This window comes from Leptonychotes weddellii, chromosome 13, assembly GCF_054177405.1.
Source record: "Leptonychotes weddellii isolate Sample4059 chromosome 13, ASM5417740v2, whole genome shotgun sequence".
Taxonomy (NCBI): Eukaryota; Metazoa; Chordata; class Mammalia; order Carnivora; family Phocidae; genus Leptonychotes; species Leptonychotes weddellii.
In genome coordinates this window covers 64,815,410-64,830,153 of record NC_138381.1, presented here as the reverse complement: position 1 = coordinate 64,830,153, position 14,744 = coordinate 64,815,410, and the positions used below count along the sequence as shown (strand labels likewise).

Here is a 14,744-nt window from a genome sequence, read left to right as displayed (position 1 = left end):
TGCGCGAATCCTAAACCTCTGCAGGAGGGCCCACAGACAGGGATGGATGGAAACCCACCTGTGGTTGCTGAACACCATTAATGTCCGGCTCCCACCTCCCTTGCTTCCAGGCCATCCGAAGGAGGCCAGAAAGCAACTTGCCTGCCTCCCGCCCTGAGTCGTCCACCCTCAGCATCCTACCCACCTTGCCATTCCGATTTCCAGAGGCCCCACCTGGACCTCCCTTCCTCCATCCCTGAGTACTGAAAGATTCCCCCGTCCCCCGGTGGGGAGAGGACTATGAAAATGGTTCTGATTGGGGTGCCTGGGTGGCTCAGATGGTTAAGTGTCTGCCTTTGGCTCAGGTCATGATCTCAGGGTCCTGGGATCGAGCCCCGCATCAGGCTCCCTGCTCAGCGGAGAGTCTGCTTCTCCTTCCCCCTCTACTTGTGCTCTCTCTGTCTCTCTCTCTCTCTCTCAAAATGAATAAATAAAATCTTTTTTACATCTTTAAAAAAAAAAAGAAAAGAAAATGGTTCTGATACCTGGCTCCTGGCTCCTAAGCCGAATGATTTCCAGAGACCTCTTTGAAGCCACACAACAACCCTTGCTTTTCTAATAGGAGAGTGACGCTTGAATGCCAGGCCACACAGCAGGAGCAGAGCAGAGACAACAAGGACTCCCCTTCCCCTGAGCCGTGACCCAGAGCTGTCAACCCCGTGCCTCCTGCTGATCTTAGCATGGGGTTGGCGGGGGGCGGGACACACCCAAGCCCCCTGCAGGAGCTCAGGGCAGCAATGCCAAGCCCACCAGAAGGAATCCCTGAGTCCCCACCCTCTGGCTTCTGAATCTGACCCATGTAGGGGATTAAGTTAGGGAATGCCTAATTCTGTGACATCTTTGAAAAACAGTATTTTAACTGGGAGTATGCGCAGATGACCACTTCCCTTCCTGGGTGCCAGGGAGAATTCTGTTCAGGGTGCGGGCATCTGAGACTGTCAGGTGATCTTTCAAGGCAAAAACCTCCCGAGTTTCCCCGAGTGGAGACTGACTTCATCCCTAAAGCGTGCATACACCCCCCCCCACACACACACACACTGCCCATGGGCTTGGCGATTAGGCAGCCTGTCCCAAGGCCCCCTCGCTCATCAGGAGCCAAAGCCTTAAAAATAGGCCACCCCTTGACCTGGTGATTCTGTACTTAGGAATCTCTCTTGTGGGGAATAATCACAGAGATGTGTCACTTGAGCCTCAAGGATGTTCGTCACATTGTTTAGAATAGGGAAAAATATTTAGCAACCTAAATGCCCAGCGCTTGGGGATTGGTCCCATGAATGGCGCTGAGTCCATCCAGTAGGATCTTCTTCAGCCATTTAAAGGTGAGGATCTGGATGAAGTGACACAGGGGAAATTCCGGGCAGGACTGTGCCAGAGTATTGTCCATGGGTGACGGGTATTTTTAAAGCGTTTCTCTTTGTGCGTTTCTAGAATTTCTAAATGTTTTACAACAAACACATATTCTTTTGGTGACTAGAGAAAGTGTTCTGTGGGCAGTGAGTGGTGTTGGGTTGGACCTGGACCACACAGGCTTGTTCCGCCAAAAACGGTTTTGTAGAAGCTGCGAAAAGGCGTGGAGTGTGAGCAAAGATGATAGAACATCCCGACCTCGTGCTAAGTTACAGACTCTGAGGGGCTTCGTCTGTGCCGTGACCCGCCCCCGCCGCCTGCCACCAAGCCCAGTTCCCTGGTGCCTGGCACATAGTAAGCGCTCAGTAAATTTCTATGGAGTAAGTAACTTCGATGTCGAACTTTACCTGGTACAACAGTGAGTCCAGGGTAGGCAGGAAGAGCTCAGCAGGGGGAGAGATCACTGGGTTGTAATGGTTTTGACCGACAGGATGGGTAAAGAAGAGGGAGGGGCGCAAGCAAACCCGCAGAGGCTGGGATGTGTGAGGAGGTCAGGGAGGGTGGGAGGAAGGGTTTGTTTGGGGTGGGGTGGGAGATGGGACTGGAGAGGAAATTAGGGGCTCAACTACAGGGCTATTGGATTTCTGCCGGAGGACAATAGGGAGCCATTGAAGGTTGTTGAGCAGGGAATGGGCTTTTAATTCGCTGAAAGTGAACAAGGTAGGGAAGCCAGCAGTTCAGACATTTAATGGAGCTCCGTGGCTGCCCACGCTGTGCCAGCACTCCTTCCAAGGGCCCTGGGCAAGGGCACAGGCAGCAACTGAGCAGGCAGTGATAGCCGAGGGACCCCAGGTTGCCTGGGGTGCAGTGGTTACCGGTTTGGACGTGGACCCAAGCCTCCTGTCCGGGTTTGAGGTCTGCTTCGCCATGCACTGGCTGTTTGGTTTGGGACATGTCTCTTCACCAGTCTGAGTCTCAGTGTTCTCATCTGGAAAATGGGATTGTAATAAGGATGGCCATGGAACTTCAGTTCAGTGAGGTGGTGTGCAAACAGCTTGGTCAAAGCTGGGCACAGTTAAATGCTCCGCAGGTGCTGTGTTGGAAGCGTGGTGGTGGTGGGAACCCGGGGGCGGGGGACAGCTGAGGGAGTGCCCTAACCAGGTGGACAAGTCCTGGGAGACCCAAGATGGAGAGAAGATGGTCCTGCATGTGGTGCTAGGCGGACAGAGGGGCACTGAGGTTGGGCAGCATGGTGCCCAGCAGGACCCTGCATGGGTGACGCCTTCATCCCGGCTTGCTTGCCTTTAACACCGACCGTCCTGCCTCCTGTGGTGTCTTGGGCACATTGGGACAGTTGGTCACCCTAATGCCCACCCCAGACATCTGCACCGGCCTCTAAGCACAGTAGAGAGCTGGGGCGGGTTTGAGCCGGGGGCAATGCCGTGTGATCTGTGTCAGCCGGGGGACCAGGTTCTGAGCATTGATGGAAATCTCTCCCCTCTGGCTTGTCTCTGCAGGACCAGCTGAAGCAGTGTTTCTCCAGGCGGCCCCCCGAGGCCAAGGACACCGACACCCTCGTGCAGGAAGCCGACAGCCAGTATGGGACATGGACAGACCAGCGCCAGAGCGGGGAGAGGTAGGGCCTGCGGGGCTCCTGGCTGCAGGGTGGCGCGTCTGGATGGAAGGCAGCGTGGCCCACGTGCCCCCTCATTTCTATATTCCTCGAACCTGTGTTGTCTGTAGGTAGCAGCGTAATCCATTCTTGTCCAAAAAAAAATTTAGAAAGTACAAAAAAATTATTTTAAAAGGATATACGAAATGTCCAGAATAGGTAAATCCATAGAGACAGAGAGTAGATTAGGTGCCAGGGGCTGGGGGTGGGTTAAGTGCCAGGCTTCCTTTTGGGAAGATGTCCTAGAACTGTATCATGGTCGTGCCTACACCACACGGTCAGCGTGCTCAACGTCACTGATAGTCACCTTGACGTTATGTGTATTTGGCCATGATGAAAGGAAGTACAAAGAAAATGAAAACACCTGTAACCCCAGCACACGGGTCATTAATGAAGGCACTGATGCTTCTTGCTAGACGTCTGTCTAGACTTTTTTTTTTTTTCAGTAAGTCCGTGTGTGTTTACAAACAGAGGAGCATGCCCCACATGTTGCTTCATAAGCTGTCTTGCATTTAACATCGCCCCAGTTGATGGCCTGTAGGGCCCTCAGATGTCTGCCTGATACAGGAGGCAGGCAGCCCCGAATCCCGGCTCCACCCCAGCTGCCGATGGGACTCTGGGTAACTGAGTTATATGCCTTCCAGAGTTGACATTCCTCCCCTGTAGGAAGGGAATGATGCTTGTAAAAACAGCCGGGCTTTATTGAGCGTACGTGCCAAGCACTGTTGTAAGCACGTAAATGTGTTAACGTCTAATCCTGTTGCCCCATCTTGCAGAGGTGAAGGCTGAGGCACCCCACCACACGGGGTTGTTGGCAGGGGAACCTGTGGGCAATTAGCATATTTCCTGGCACGTAGTCGAGCACCTGCTCATGGCCCCTGTTCATTATTTTAAAAGTACAATTTTTCTTCTCCCCCTGGGGCGGGATCGAGCACAGGAGTGGCTTCATGGACACATGGGGTGGACACTGCCGTGTTCTCAGCTCACGTCTTTCCTAGCCCAGGGCCCTGGGATCGCGTGGTCACGCCACCACGGTCAGGGTTGCGTGGTCTTTTGAAGTCAGAGAGACCTGGGTTGCCTCCGGCATGGCCCTGTGCTGGCCGTGTCTCTGTGACTCGGTTTCCTCGCCTGTGGTTGGTCTGCCCAGGGATCGGGCAGACTCAACCCCAGGTCCCCCACCTGCTTCCCCTGCGCTTCCAGCCGGGAGTGGTCGTCACAAGCCTCTACTGGGTTATGTCCCACAGCCGACGATGTGAAAGTCGGATGGAGGCGGATGGAATTGAAAATGGGTACGAAGAAGACAAAAGGAAGCAAAGGTGATACCCGTGTAGTACCTGTGAAAGCCTTTTCTCGCCGAACCCGTGACACGGGTGCCGTTAATGAGCGTCCTTAAATATCACTAGACTTCACTTAGATTTCCTGCAAGAGCCCTCTGGACTCTGAGTCCGGAAGCCTGCGTCTCGGATTTGCCCCGCTCCTGAGCCTCCGTTCCCCGCAGCTGGCCTCTGGGACCTGGGGCCGCTCCTGTGGGTGGGCGCCCCCTTTTGTTCCCCGGAGGTACTGCAGCGCCCCCTCCCTGGCCCGTCCCATCCCGCAGTCGCGCGTCCCCAGCCCTGGTCAGCAGCGCCATCTGCTGCCTCCTCGGTGGTATTTCCCTCTTGTCTGGCGGAGGTGGGGGGTTTGCTTCAGTCCCACCCCGCATCCCCACATCCTGCCTGTTCCGGGTAATAAAATCATCCCAGGGCGGACAGAGCTGGGATGTGCTCCCGCCGTGAAGCACCAGGATAGGTTCTGGGCAGGGGTGCGGCCCTGCTTCCAGGGCAGACCCTCCTCTCAGGAGGTGGTGTCCCGTGCCCGGCTGCCCTTCCTCAGGGTTGGCTCTCCCATGCTCTTGACTTTGGTGTCTTTTTAATGGGGAGTGCTTTTTAGCATAATGACTTAACTTATTTTTACATTTCTGTCTTATGTGGTTCTAGTTATCCGAGCCGTACTTAAATACATTACCATGGGAAGAAATCCCAGAAGTCGGAGAGGGTCAAGGGCATGGATTCCGGAGTGAGTTCTGCCCCTTTGGGCAAAGCCACTTCACATCTCTGTGCCTTGGTTTCCTCGTCTTTAGCGAGGTTAATATTTAACTTCCCGGGGCTAATCCTACCTGATAGCATTGTGGCGGCCTCGCAGGACTGGGGAGAGGATTCAGTGATTCAGTGGGTAGCAGTGCCTGGCACGTAGTAAGTGCTCAGTAACTCTTGACTGAATGCATGCATGAATGAATGGAACCATGCAGAAAATTCCCCTGCTTCCTGCTCTACCAGAAGGGACTGGTGATTTTTTGATCGACGTCAGCGCTGTCCAACAGAAATACAACTCGAGCCACAAACACGAGGTGTGGGTCATTTAAGATGTCCCAGGAGCCACCTCAAAAGAGTAAAAAAAAAACATCTTAACAATTTAATTTAAATAACAATATTTTAGCGAATCCAGATCCGAAATATTATCAGTTCAACATGCATCAGTATTTTATATTCTCTTTCTCTCTTTTTTTTTTTCCAAAGTGGTGGGAATCCAGTGTGGACTCTATACTCTGGGCTCACACTCGCCACATGGCGAGGGCCCAGTCGCCACGTGTGCCCAGTGTCTCCTGCCCTCCTGCCCAGGGCAGGGTTGGAGGGTCTGGAATGGGACCGGACCGGCCCCTCCCATTCCAGCCCTGTCCAGGTGTTCTGGAGGCACCACGAACAGCGCCAGGCTTGCCCAGAAAGGACATAGCCTACGGGGATGTCCTGTGTCTTAGAAAGCACAGCCTGAACCTGCTTTCTGCACCTCCTCTGCTGGAAATTCAGTTCTGTCCAACCACCTGCACAAATGAGGTCTCCCTTCCTTCCTTTCTCATAGTCTGGCCCCCGAGTCCCCGTCCCCGGACAGCAGTGCCGTGTCGGCCCGGAAGCAGCTCCCCAGCAGCCGCTTGTCCTCACTGTCCTCCCAAACGGAGGCCACCTCGGCCGGGGACCAGCACAGCTGCTCCAGAGACCAGCGGAGCACCAGCGTGGACCAATCCAGTACCGATTTGGAATCCACGGATGGGATGGAGGGGCTGCCTCCGCCAGACCCCTGCCCCGTGAAGAGGGTGGACGACTTCTCCTTCATTGATGTAAGTCTGTAACTGGGAGCGTGTGTTGGAAAGAGTCCTTTCTTCTTAAAGGGATGCTCTGGCATCTCGCAGTGGGTGGCCCCTCTCAGGGGTAGAATCTGTGTGCCAGGGACCCCTGTGGTGGGTGTAGAGGGAACAGTCTTTGCGATGGGACTGATGTCTGTGTGTAGCTTGCACCTGCCACACACCAGCTGTGTGTCTTGGGGCACACGTCTTCACCTCTCTGAGCCTTGGCTTCCTCACCCACTGATAACCGGCACAGTGGGCTCCACGACCTCAAATATAATCACCTGGGTTCAAATTAAAACTGATCCTAGCCCCCACGTGTTTGGTAAGCAGGAAGTCTGGCGCCTCATCTCCGGGGGCTTGGAGACAGTTGGGGGGTGGGCTGCCTGAGGTTTGCAATTCCAGGTGTGCAGAGTCTGGAGTTTTGCTCAGACCCATTCTGCTGGGTGTTCTCACCAAGGCCTTGCTCGGTGGGACGTGTCTCTGATGCCCGCAGATCCAAGTCTCTCTGTAAATGGGTAGTGGCAGCTCCGGGAAGGGGGACCCTTCAGGCATAGATAGCCCTCATGTGGGTCCCCGGGGGCAGCCCCTAGAACTCAGCTCTTCTAGGTCCCAAGCAGAACCAGCCTCCCGGATGCCAGCCGCCCAGGCCCAACGGCATCCCGCTGTAGCCCCTTCCAGACCAGTACCTGTCCTCTTTACTCCCGCAGGAGCCCCACCTGCAGGGGGCAGGCACAGTTTCCTTTTCAACCCTCCAAGTCCCATTATTCTCCTCCCCTGACAGTAGGGCTACCCACCCCCCAGCCCACCCTCCTGTGGATGCATCATCTAAATGGTGCAAAACCTAAAAGCAACCCAGTCTCCTGGCAGTAAAGCCTCATGCCCACACCCTTAGGGATGGCTACCCAGATTCCCCCCCGGAGAAGGAACCCCCAGTGCTTTGGGAGAAGGGGCTTCCTCTGGATCCTCAAAGGGAATTCCCCCTTCTAACTACAGTCAGAGTCTCTTGCTGGCGCCTCTGAATTAAGGGCAGAGATGGGAAAAGACACAAGTTTGGTCTCCCTTGGGCCACCCCATTATATAAACATGCACATGGTGTGGGTTGGAAGGATTCAGTTAGGTGATGTGTTCAGGTATTCATTCAACAAACATGTACCAAGCTCAAGCTGTGTGCCAAGCGTGGCTGTAGCTTACGTGCTTATAGGATGTCCCCGGGCCATGGCACAATCCGCTGGACTTAACCTTCTAGAACACTAAGCCGTTCTTTCTCAGGGTCCATTATAAATACCAACAGCGGTGTCAACAGCCACCAGTCCCCGAGTGGTGAGACTGCTCATAGGCCAGTAGCCCCAAGAGGCAAAAATTCCTGCCCCATCCTGCAGATGGGAGAACCAACGTGGCCATTGGGTGACTCAAATGCGAGTGTCCCCGATCCCAGGTCTGGCTGCTTATTTATCACGTACTGAAGTCTACGGGCACTGCCCACCCCAACTGGCGGCTCCTGTGGGGGCCGTTTGGAGGCTGAAAGGGAAGCTGAGGCACCAAGGCATCCGGGCCCTGCCCCAGCCTGTGGCCGAGGGGTAGCCCCGGGGAAACACACCCAGCTGCCCTGCAAGCCAGCTCCTTCCTGGGGCAGTTCCCTCCCCCCTTTCTCTGAGTCTGAAAAACTGGATCTGAGAAGCGATCCCCCAGTTTGGGACTTCCGTCCCTCCCCCCCCCAGCCCCATCAGCTCCCCCCACTGGCCGCCATTGTGACCACCTTGAGAAGAAGCTGCACAAACATCAGCTCCCTCCTCCCGCCCCCAGTGTGTCGTCTGCCACTTACCAACCGGTGGGAAATGATTCACCGAAATTAGCCCGTCATCGCTCCTTGAAAAGGCCTTGGCTGATAGAGCTTCTCCAAAGCAGACCCGAGAGGGAGGACCCCACATTTCAGGCGAGCCCGGGAGATGGCCGGTAACAGCTGCTGCCTGTGTCAGCCTTGGTCAGACACTGTCTCAAACCAGGACTTGCCCCGCCTGGACTCACTGAATTCTCTCGACCACCGTGGGCGGCAGGTACTCCTGTGATCCCCTTTTCTACAAAGAGGGGCACCTCAGGGAGGTGAAGTCCGCGGCTCATGCAGCTAGGATTTGAACCGAGTGGGATTTGAACACAGAGCTCTGAGTTCTTCGCCTCCATTCCCCCAGGCGATCGCTGGGCCAGGGGCTGCCCCACCTCCTGGCTGGGCGCCCCTGGCTGGTGTGCCCCCCCGACACCTTTCGTCACTCAGTCACGGACTGTCCACCTGCCTCTGCTCAGAGTGTGATGCTTGTAGGCAAAGGCTTGGCGCAAGTGCGTTGCTCTGCACCCTCTACCTGCCCCCCCAAAGGAGGTTGTGGGTGGAGGGGGGACCGCACCGAGGATGCCTCAGCTCCCGGGCCCCGTGTGAATAGGGTTCCCACGAGGATTTAGTTAGATGATGTATCCAGTTATTCATTCAACAAGCAAACAAACACTGATTGGGCCCCTGCTGTATACCGAGCAGGGGTTCCAGCTTCCATGCTCCTATGTCACCAGGAGGGAAAAGGCATTTTCATTCATGTCCACTCTGGGGCTGTGCCAGGGCCTTCAAGGCTCATGTGATCATTGTAACCAGCCTACGTGGTGTGTTTCGTGGAGTAATTGGGGCTTACAGTGTTGCGGTGGCCATAAAAATGTGAACATGTTGGCCCACGTACCACCCACAGCATCTCGTGCGTCAGGGAAGCTCCCATGGGCGGCGCCCTCAACTAATGGTTCCCTTTGCTTTCTCCCTCTTCCTGCCTGCCCCTCCCAAAGCAAACCTCAGTCCTCGACTCAAGTGCCCTCAAGACCCGGGTGCAGCTCAGCAAGAGAAGCCGCCGCCGGGCTCCCATCTCCCACTCCCTCCGGCGCAGCCGAGTCAGTGAGTCGGAGAGCAGGTCTCCTTTGGAGGAGGAGGCTGACAACGTGTGGATGTTCAAGGACTCAACAGGTACTCCGTGCCCTCCCTTCTCCACAGATGCCACACTGAACAGCAGGACGGATTTAGGTTAGACACCAAGAAGAACTTCCTGACTTTGTAGGCTGTAGGATGTTAGAACACAGTTACATAGGAACCTGTGCTCTCTTATTGTACAGACCTTATTAGAAATTAGGTGAAAAAGGTTTTTTTCAGGATGATATATTCACTGGGGCTCCATGGGTTGTGAAGGACAGAGATACAACTTAATAGGTTTTTGCTGTTTCTGCCTTTATCCTTACTAAAGTCACTGATACTTTCTTGAGGTTTGTTTGCGGGTCTTTGCCCAGACTCTCGAGTTGAAAGATCAGTTCTATTTATCATCAGTCTTTATGTTTCCAATGAATTATTTTAAGGCTACTCATTTTCCTCTAAGGACTTTTTTGGCTGAGTCCTATGTCAAAACCTGAACTGAATCTCAAAGAGCCAAGAGGCATCAGCCAGGGAAGGGTATTCCATACAGAACAGTGGGCTCAAAGGGGCAGGGGTGCGGGAAGCCCATCTCTGTGTGCAGCAGAGGTCTCTCTAAGCAGTTCAGGGCCGCTCACGCCGGGAATAGCAGGGGTCGTGCCGGAAAGGTGGGCAGAGGCCTGCTCATGGACAGTCGTGATTCCTTGCTAAGGAGTTCGACTTTGTCTGTGGATGGGGAGCCATGGAGGAGTGTTAAGAAGCAAAATCTCCTCTTGGAAACCGTAGCAGGTGACCTCCCTGCTCTGCACATATGCTGTGGTGTGTCCCCCAAACACTTGCAGGGCCTTTGTTCACGTGGGGTTTGTCCTCTCCTACCTCATGTTTATTATTCCCTCTCCTACCTCATGTGTATTATTATTATTATTATTAGTTTAAAGATTTTACTTATTTACTTGCGATAGAGCGAGAGAGAGCACGCACAGAGGGAGAGGGAGAGGCAGACGCCCCGCTGAGCAGGAGCCCAATGCGGGGCTCCATCCCAGGACCCTGGGATCATGATCTGAGCCAAAGGCAGCCGCTTAACTGACTGAGCCACCCAGGCGCCCCCCCTCATGTTTATTATTAAAGGAAGTGTTTAAATGCCTTGATTGAGACCTCTGCACACTTTCTGGGTTTTCTGAGCCAAATTCCACCGAGCTGCCTGGAGCAAATAAAAACCAACATGGGGACAGAATCACACCAGTACCCCTAGCTGGAACGTGGCAGCAGCAGTCTGGTTCCCAGCAGCCTCAAGGAACCGGCCTGGGGCTGGGGGAGGCCTGGGGGTATGCTTTCTGAACACACCCCAGTTCCCTGCATGGCCTAGGGGCTCCAGGGGAGCAGGCCTTGCCTGGTTCCTCCTCGTCCATCCCCACCTCCTCCCCGCACTCCTCACTGCGCCCAAGCCCGGGCCAGGGCCTCCGGGAGGCTGAAACTCCTCACCCCTCACTCCCGGAGGAGTGGGGACAAACGGTCCATGTCGCCAAAGTCTCTCCTATGAGGCTGGAACATGGCAATGGAGTGAAGTCCCAGCAATGGGGACTCTTGCGAAGGGAAGTGGCTTCTGGTCAGGCCTTCCACGAGACACATGAAGCCCTCCACGCCCTCTTCTGAGACCACCAGCCCCGTGCATTGCTGGCTGAAGGCGTTTCCGTCTCCTTGCCTCTCTGCCAAAGACTTCCTTCTCTTTCCCTGACTGGGAAAGAGCCAGGAGCCAGGAGGGGGGTCTGTCTGTGCCTTCTCCCAGGAGAACATCCGTCATACCGCATTGTCAGCCATGAGGAACCTGAGTTTGTCCTCATCTGTAAAATGGGCCAGTGACGACTTCCGGGCTGGGCTGGTGCGAGGACTGCATGAGGGACTTTGTGCAGAGGATCCGGTGGCTGCCAGTGATGTCAGTGCTCTTTTCTTTGCGACAGAAGAGAAATCTCCCAGGAGGGAAGAGTCCGATGAGGAGGAGGAGAAGCCCTCCAGGGCTGAGAGGACCCCCACCAGCCATCCGCAGAGGATGCCTGTGTTTCCAGGCATGGACCCGGCAGTGCTAAAGGTAACAAGCTTCACACCCAGAGCTACCCTCGACCTCGGCAGCAAGGAGAACAGGCCCCATGTGTCCTTCCCTCCCTCCCTTCCCCCATTCCCCCTTCCCTCCCTCCCTTTCCCCTTCCTCCTTCCCTCTTCCCTCTTCCTTCCTTCCTTCCTTCCCTCCCTCTCTCCTTCCTCCCTTCCTCCCTCCCTCCCTCCCTCCCTCCCTTCCTCCCTTCCTTCCTACCTTCCCTCCCTCCCTCCTCCCCTCCAATTTTGAAACAGTTCAACTCACAAGAAGTTGCAGAAATAGTGCCGGGGGTGGGCATGCGTGCCTCACCCAGCTTCCCCCAGTAGTAGCCCACACGGCCACAGTACCTGCCATTTTTTGCAAGAGTAAAAAGTCCGTGAACAGCACACGCACGCCTGTCCCTGTGGCTGATTTATAAACCTGCCAGATGGGACCGTGTGGCGGCCGCTGCCCTAGGCCAGGGGTTTCCTGCCTTTCGTTTCCAGCGTCTGAACAAATGCCCTGTCACAGGGCAGCCCGGCACAGCAGGCTGCAAAGGCGTGGGCTCCGGGCGGGTGCCCCACGGAACTCCCGAGGCCGGTGCTTGGGTCCCTGGACGCCGCTCGGGTCCCCCGCACGCTGTCGAGACGAGGCTCCTGCGACTCGTTTGCTACAGTTAGCGTGAGCTCCTTGAACCTGGCAGTCAGCAACAGTCGGGGGGAGGCTACTGGGCTCATTCTGGAAGGAGCCCTGGGGTTGGGGTTGGGGTTGGGCAGACCCGGGGCGAATCCCAGGTCTTGAAAACTGTGTGCCTTTAGGCACACTGCTTGATCTTTGACCTTGAGGCTACTCCGCTGTAAAATGGGGAGAGCCAGCCTCTACTTCCGGCTGACGTGTGTCACATACGTTAGGCCTGGTCGCCAAACGGCGGGTGCTCGGCGCAGAGAGGTGTCAGGCGGACGATGGTGATGGGGGCCGCCCAGCGTTGCCTCGGAGACACCTGTCACCTACCACCAGCACACCCCCGGGCTCCCAGGGGAGCTCTGTGAACATCATACTGTCATCCCATTCCCGACCATAGCCCCTCCCCCAAAATGGGGGACATCGGCCCTGCCTTTTTCCTGTGGGAGCATGATAGTCAAAATCTCATCTTATCCATGTGGACACAGGACCAAGAAGCTTCGCAGAACTGAGTGTCATCTGCAAGATGGGGCCATTACCTCCATGCCGGGGTTCTTGGGAAGTGAAAGGAGACAGAACATCCCGTCCCAAGGTGGTGGCTTTTCCATCAAAGAGGAGAGGACACGATTGTGTGGGGTTTCGGTGCTGGTTCTTTGATCCTAGTGGCCAAGGGTAGCTGCGTAGACTGCTCGCCTGGCCTCCGATTTCTCTTAGCCTCCAAGGTCAGGTGGCATCTCCCCCGCCCCTGTGTTTCCTGCCTGGGTCCGCTCAGTTGCTGGGGGGCCCTGTTGTTGCCAAACAGTGACGGTGCCATCAGATGGGAGCCTTCCGCAGACCAGAGGTGGTAACAGACTCGGCTCTCTCTTCTCTCCCCAGGCTCAGCTGCACAAGAGGCCAGAGGCCGACAGTCCCAGTGAGGCCCCAGGCTGGGCCCCCCAGCCCAAGACCCCCAAGTCCCCCTTCCAGCTGGGCAGTCGCGTGCTGCCCTCCAGCATGGAGAAGGACGACAGGTGAGGGGTCTTGGGGATGAGGCCTCCACCCTGGACTCAGGATGCAATTCTGGGGGGTGCTTATCTGGGTCTTAGAGCTGGATGCAAAGGCGAGTTGCAGCTGTGTGTTTCCCTCTAGCAGCAGAACTCTGTTCACGTGAACTCTCGGCAGCCTGAGATCTAAAAACACGCTGGGGTAGGGGGGAAGAGGACCAGGAATCAGGCCGGCTGGCCTTACTCTTCCCCCACCCCCCTCCACGTCCCACACGGAAATCCAGGGCTGTGTAGTGGGACTACTGACCTAGTCTAGCCGAGCTGCTTGGCCTGGGGGCGGGGTGGGGGGTGTCACTCTGCCTCTCTGGGCCTCAGTCTCCTTATCTGCAAAATGGGTTGACTCATCATTCTAACCTTCCAGGGTGGTCATGAGGACAAAAGGAGAAAGTGTGTGCAGAGCCCTTTGCATTGGCACTGGCTTGCAGACGTGCTCGAGAAAGGACAGTGGGATTCTGGGGCTCCCGGGGCACTCAGTCAGTTGAGCGTCCGATTCTTGATTTCAGCCCAAGTCATGATCTCAGGGTCTTGAGATCGAGCCATGCATCGGGCTTTTCTTACCGCAAGTTAACACATAAAAGTGAGGGATTATTCACACTAAGTTGTAATGTTGTAAGTGCTGCGACAGAGCGGGGTTTGGCAAGCTGTAGCCCATGGGCCAAGTTCCGCCCACTGTCTGTTTGTGTAAATAAAGCTTTATTGGCACCCAGCCACACCCATTCCTCTCCGTATAGGGCTGCTCCCGTTAGGGCTGTGGGGTTGGCTAGTTGTAGCAGGCACCCCAGGACCCACAGAGTCAAAAAACTACTTCCTCTCTGGCTCTTTATCTGATCCCGGTGATAGAGGAAGGACTCGTAACCCAGACTTGAGGAAGGACAGTGCAGAAAAAGGCTTCCAGGAGAAGGAGTTGCCTGAGCTGAGTCACGATAGACAAAAAGATGGCAACGTGAGGGGTTCCCCAGGCTTAAGTCACAGCACGTGCAAAGGCCCGGAGGCCTGACATCACAGGGGGTCTGTAGGCAGTGCCTATTAGCAGAGCACAGAGCGGGCTGTGGGAAGCTAAAGGACAAGAGGTTAAGAGAAACAAGGCCATAGTTGAGATGGTGCCTCTTGTGCTCTGGAGATACCAGAATTGCAGGGTGGCTCTGGAGTCAGCTGAGCACTCCAGTGTTTCTCTGGGGCTGGAGGAGCCCCCAGACCAGGGTCTCAGAGGAACCTCTCTGGAGGCCTGGTCTGGTGCCTCTGCCATCGGGTGAGGCTGGCTTGGGGCACCCCAGAGTCCTGTCTGCCCGGGGGACCTCTCCTTCCTTGCACACCCCCATCCCACCCCAGCTGGGTCAGCAAGTTCCCTGAGCCCTCTAGGGGTTGGGGTCAGGAACTTTCTCTGAGATCAACATAGGTTGGATCTTGTGAGTACTTGTGTATGATTATAGGTTGGATCTTGTGAGTACTTGTGTATGATTATAAAGTAGTATATGCTCCAGTCCCATCCATGTTGATGCACATGGTGGGTATTCATCCTTTCTGATGGCTGAGTAATATTCCATTGTATATATGGACCACATCTTCTTTATCCATTCATTTGTTGAAGAACATCTCGGCTCTTTCCACAGTTTGGCTATTGTGGACATTGCTGCTATGAACATTGGGATGCATATGGCCCTTCTTTTCACTACATCTGTATCTTCAGGGTAAATACCCAGTAGTGCAATTGCTGGGTCATAGGGTAGCTCTATTTTTAAATTTTTGAGGAACCTCCACACTGTTTTCCAAAGTGGCTGTACCAACTTGCATTCCCACCAACA

The 14,744-nt window shown here is 55.2% G+C and overlaps 1 protein-coding gene across 9 annotated transcripts in view; it reads left to right on the top strand.

Moving 5' to 3' along the window:
• KIAA1671 (KIAA1671 ortholog) overlaps positions 1-14,744 on the top strand; it is a 181,899-nt gene that overhangs the window by 159,342 nt on the left and 7,813 nt on the right. For all 9 annotated transcript variants that reach the window (XM_081801945.1, XM_081801948.1, XM_081801947.1 and 6 more), the window contains 5 exons: positions 2,904-3,022; positions 5,954-6,209; positions 9,036-9,210; positions 11,106-11,233; positions 12,776-12,909. In XM_081801945.1, coding sequence (XP_081658071.1) covers positions 2,904-3,022; positions 5,954-6,209; positions 9,036-9,210; positions 11,106-11,233; positions 12,776-12,909 — 812 coding nt within the window. The remainder of the gene's footprint in view (positions 1-2,903; positions 3,023-5,953; positions 6,210-9,035; positions 9,211-11,105; positions 11,234-12,775; positions 12,910-14,744) is intronic.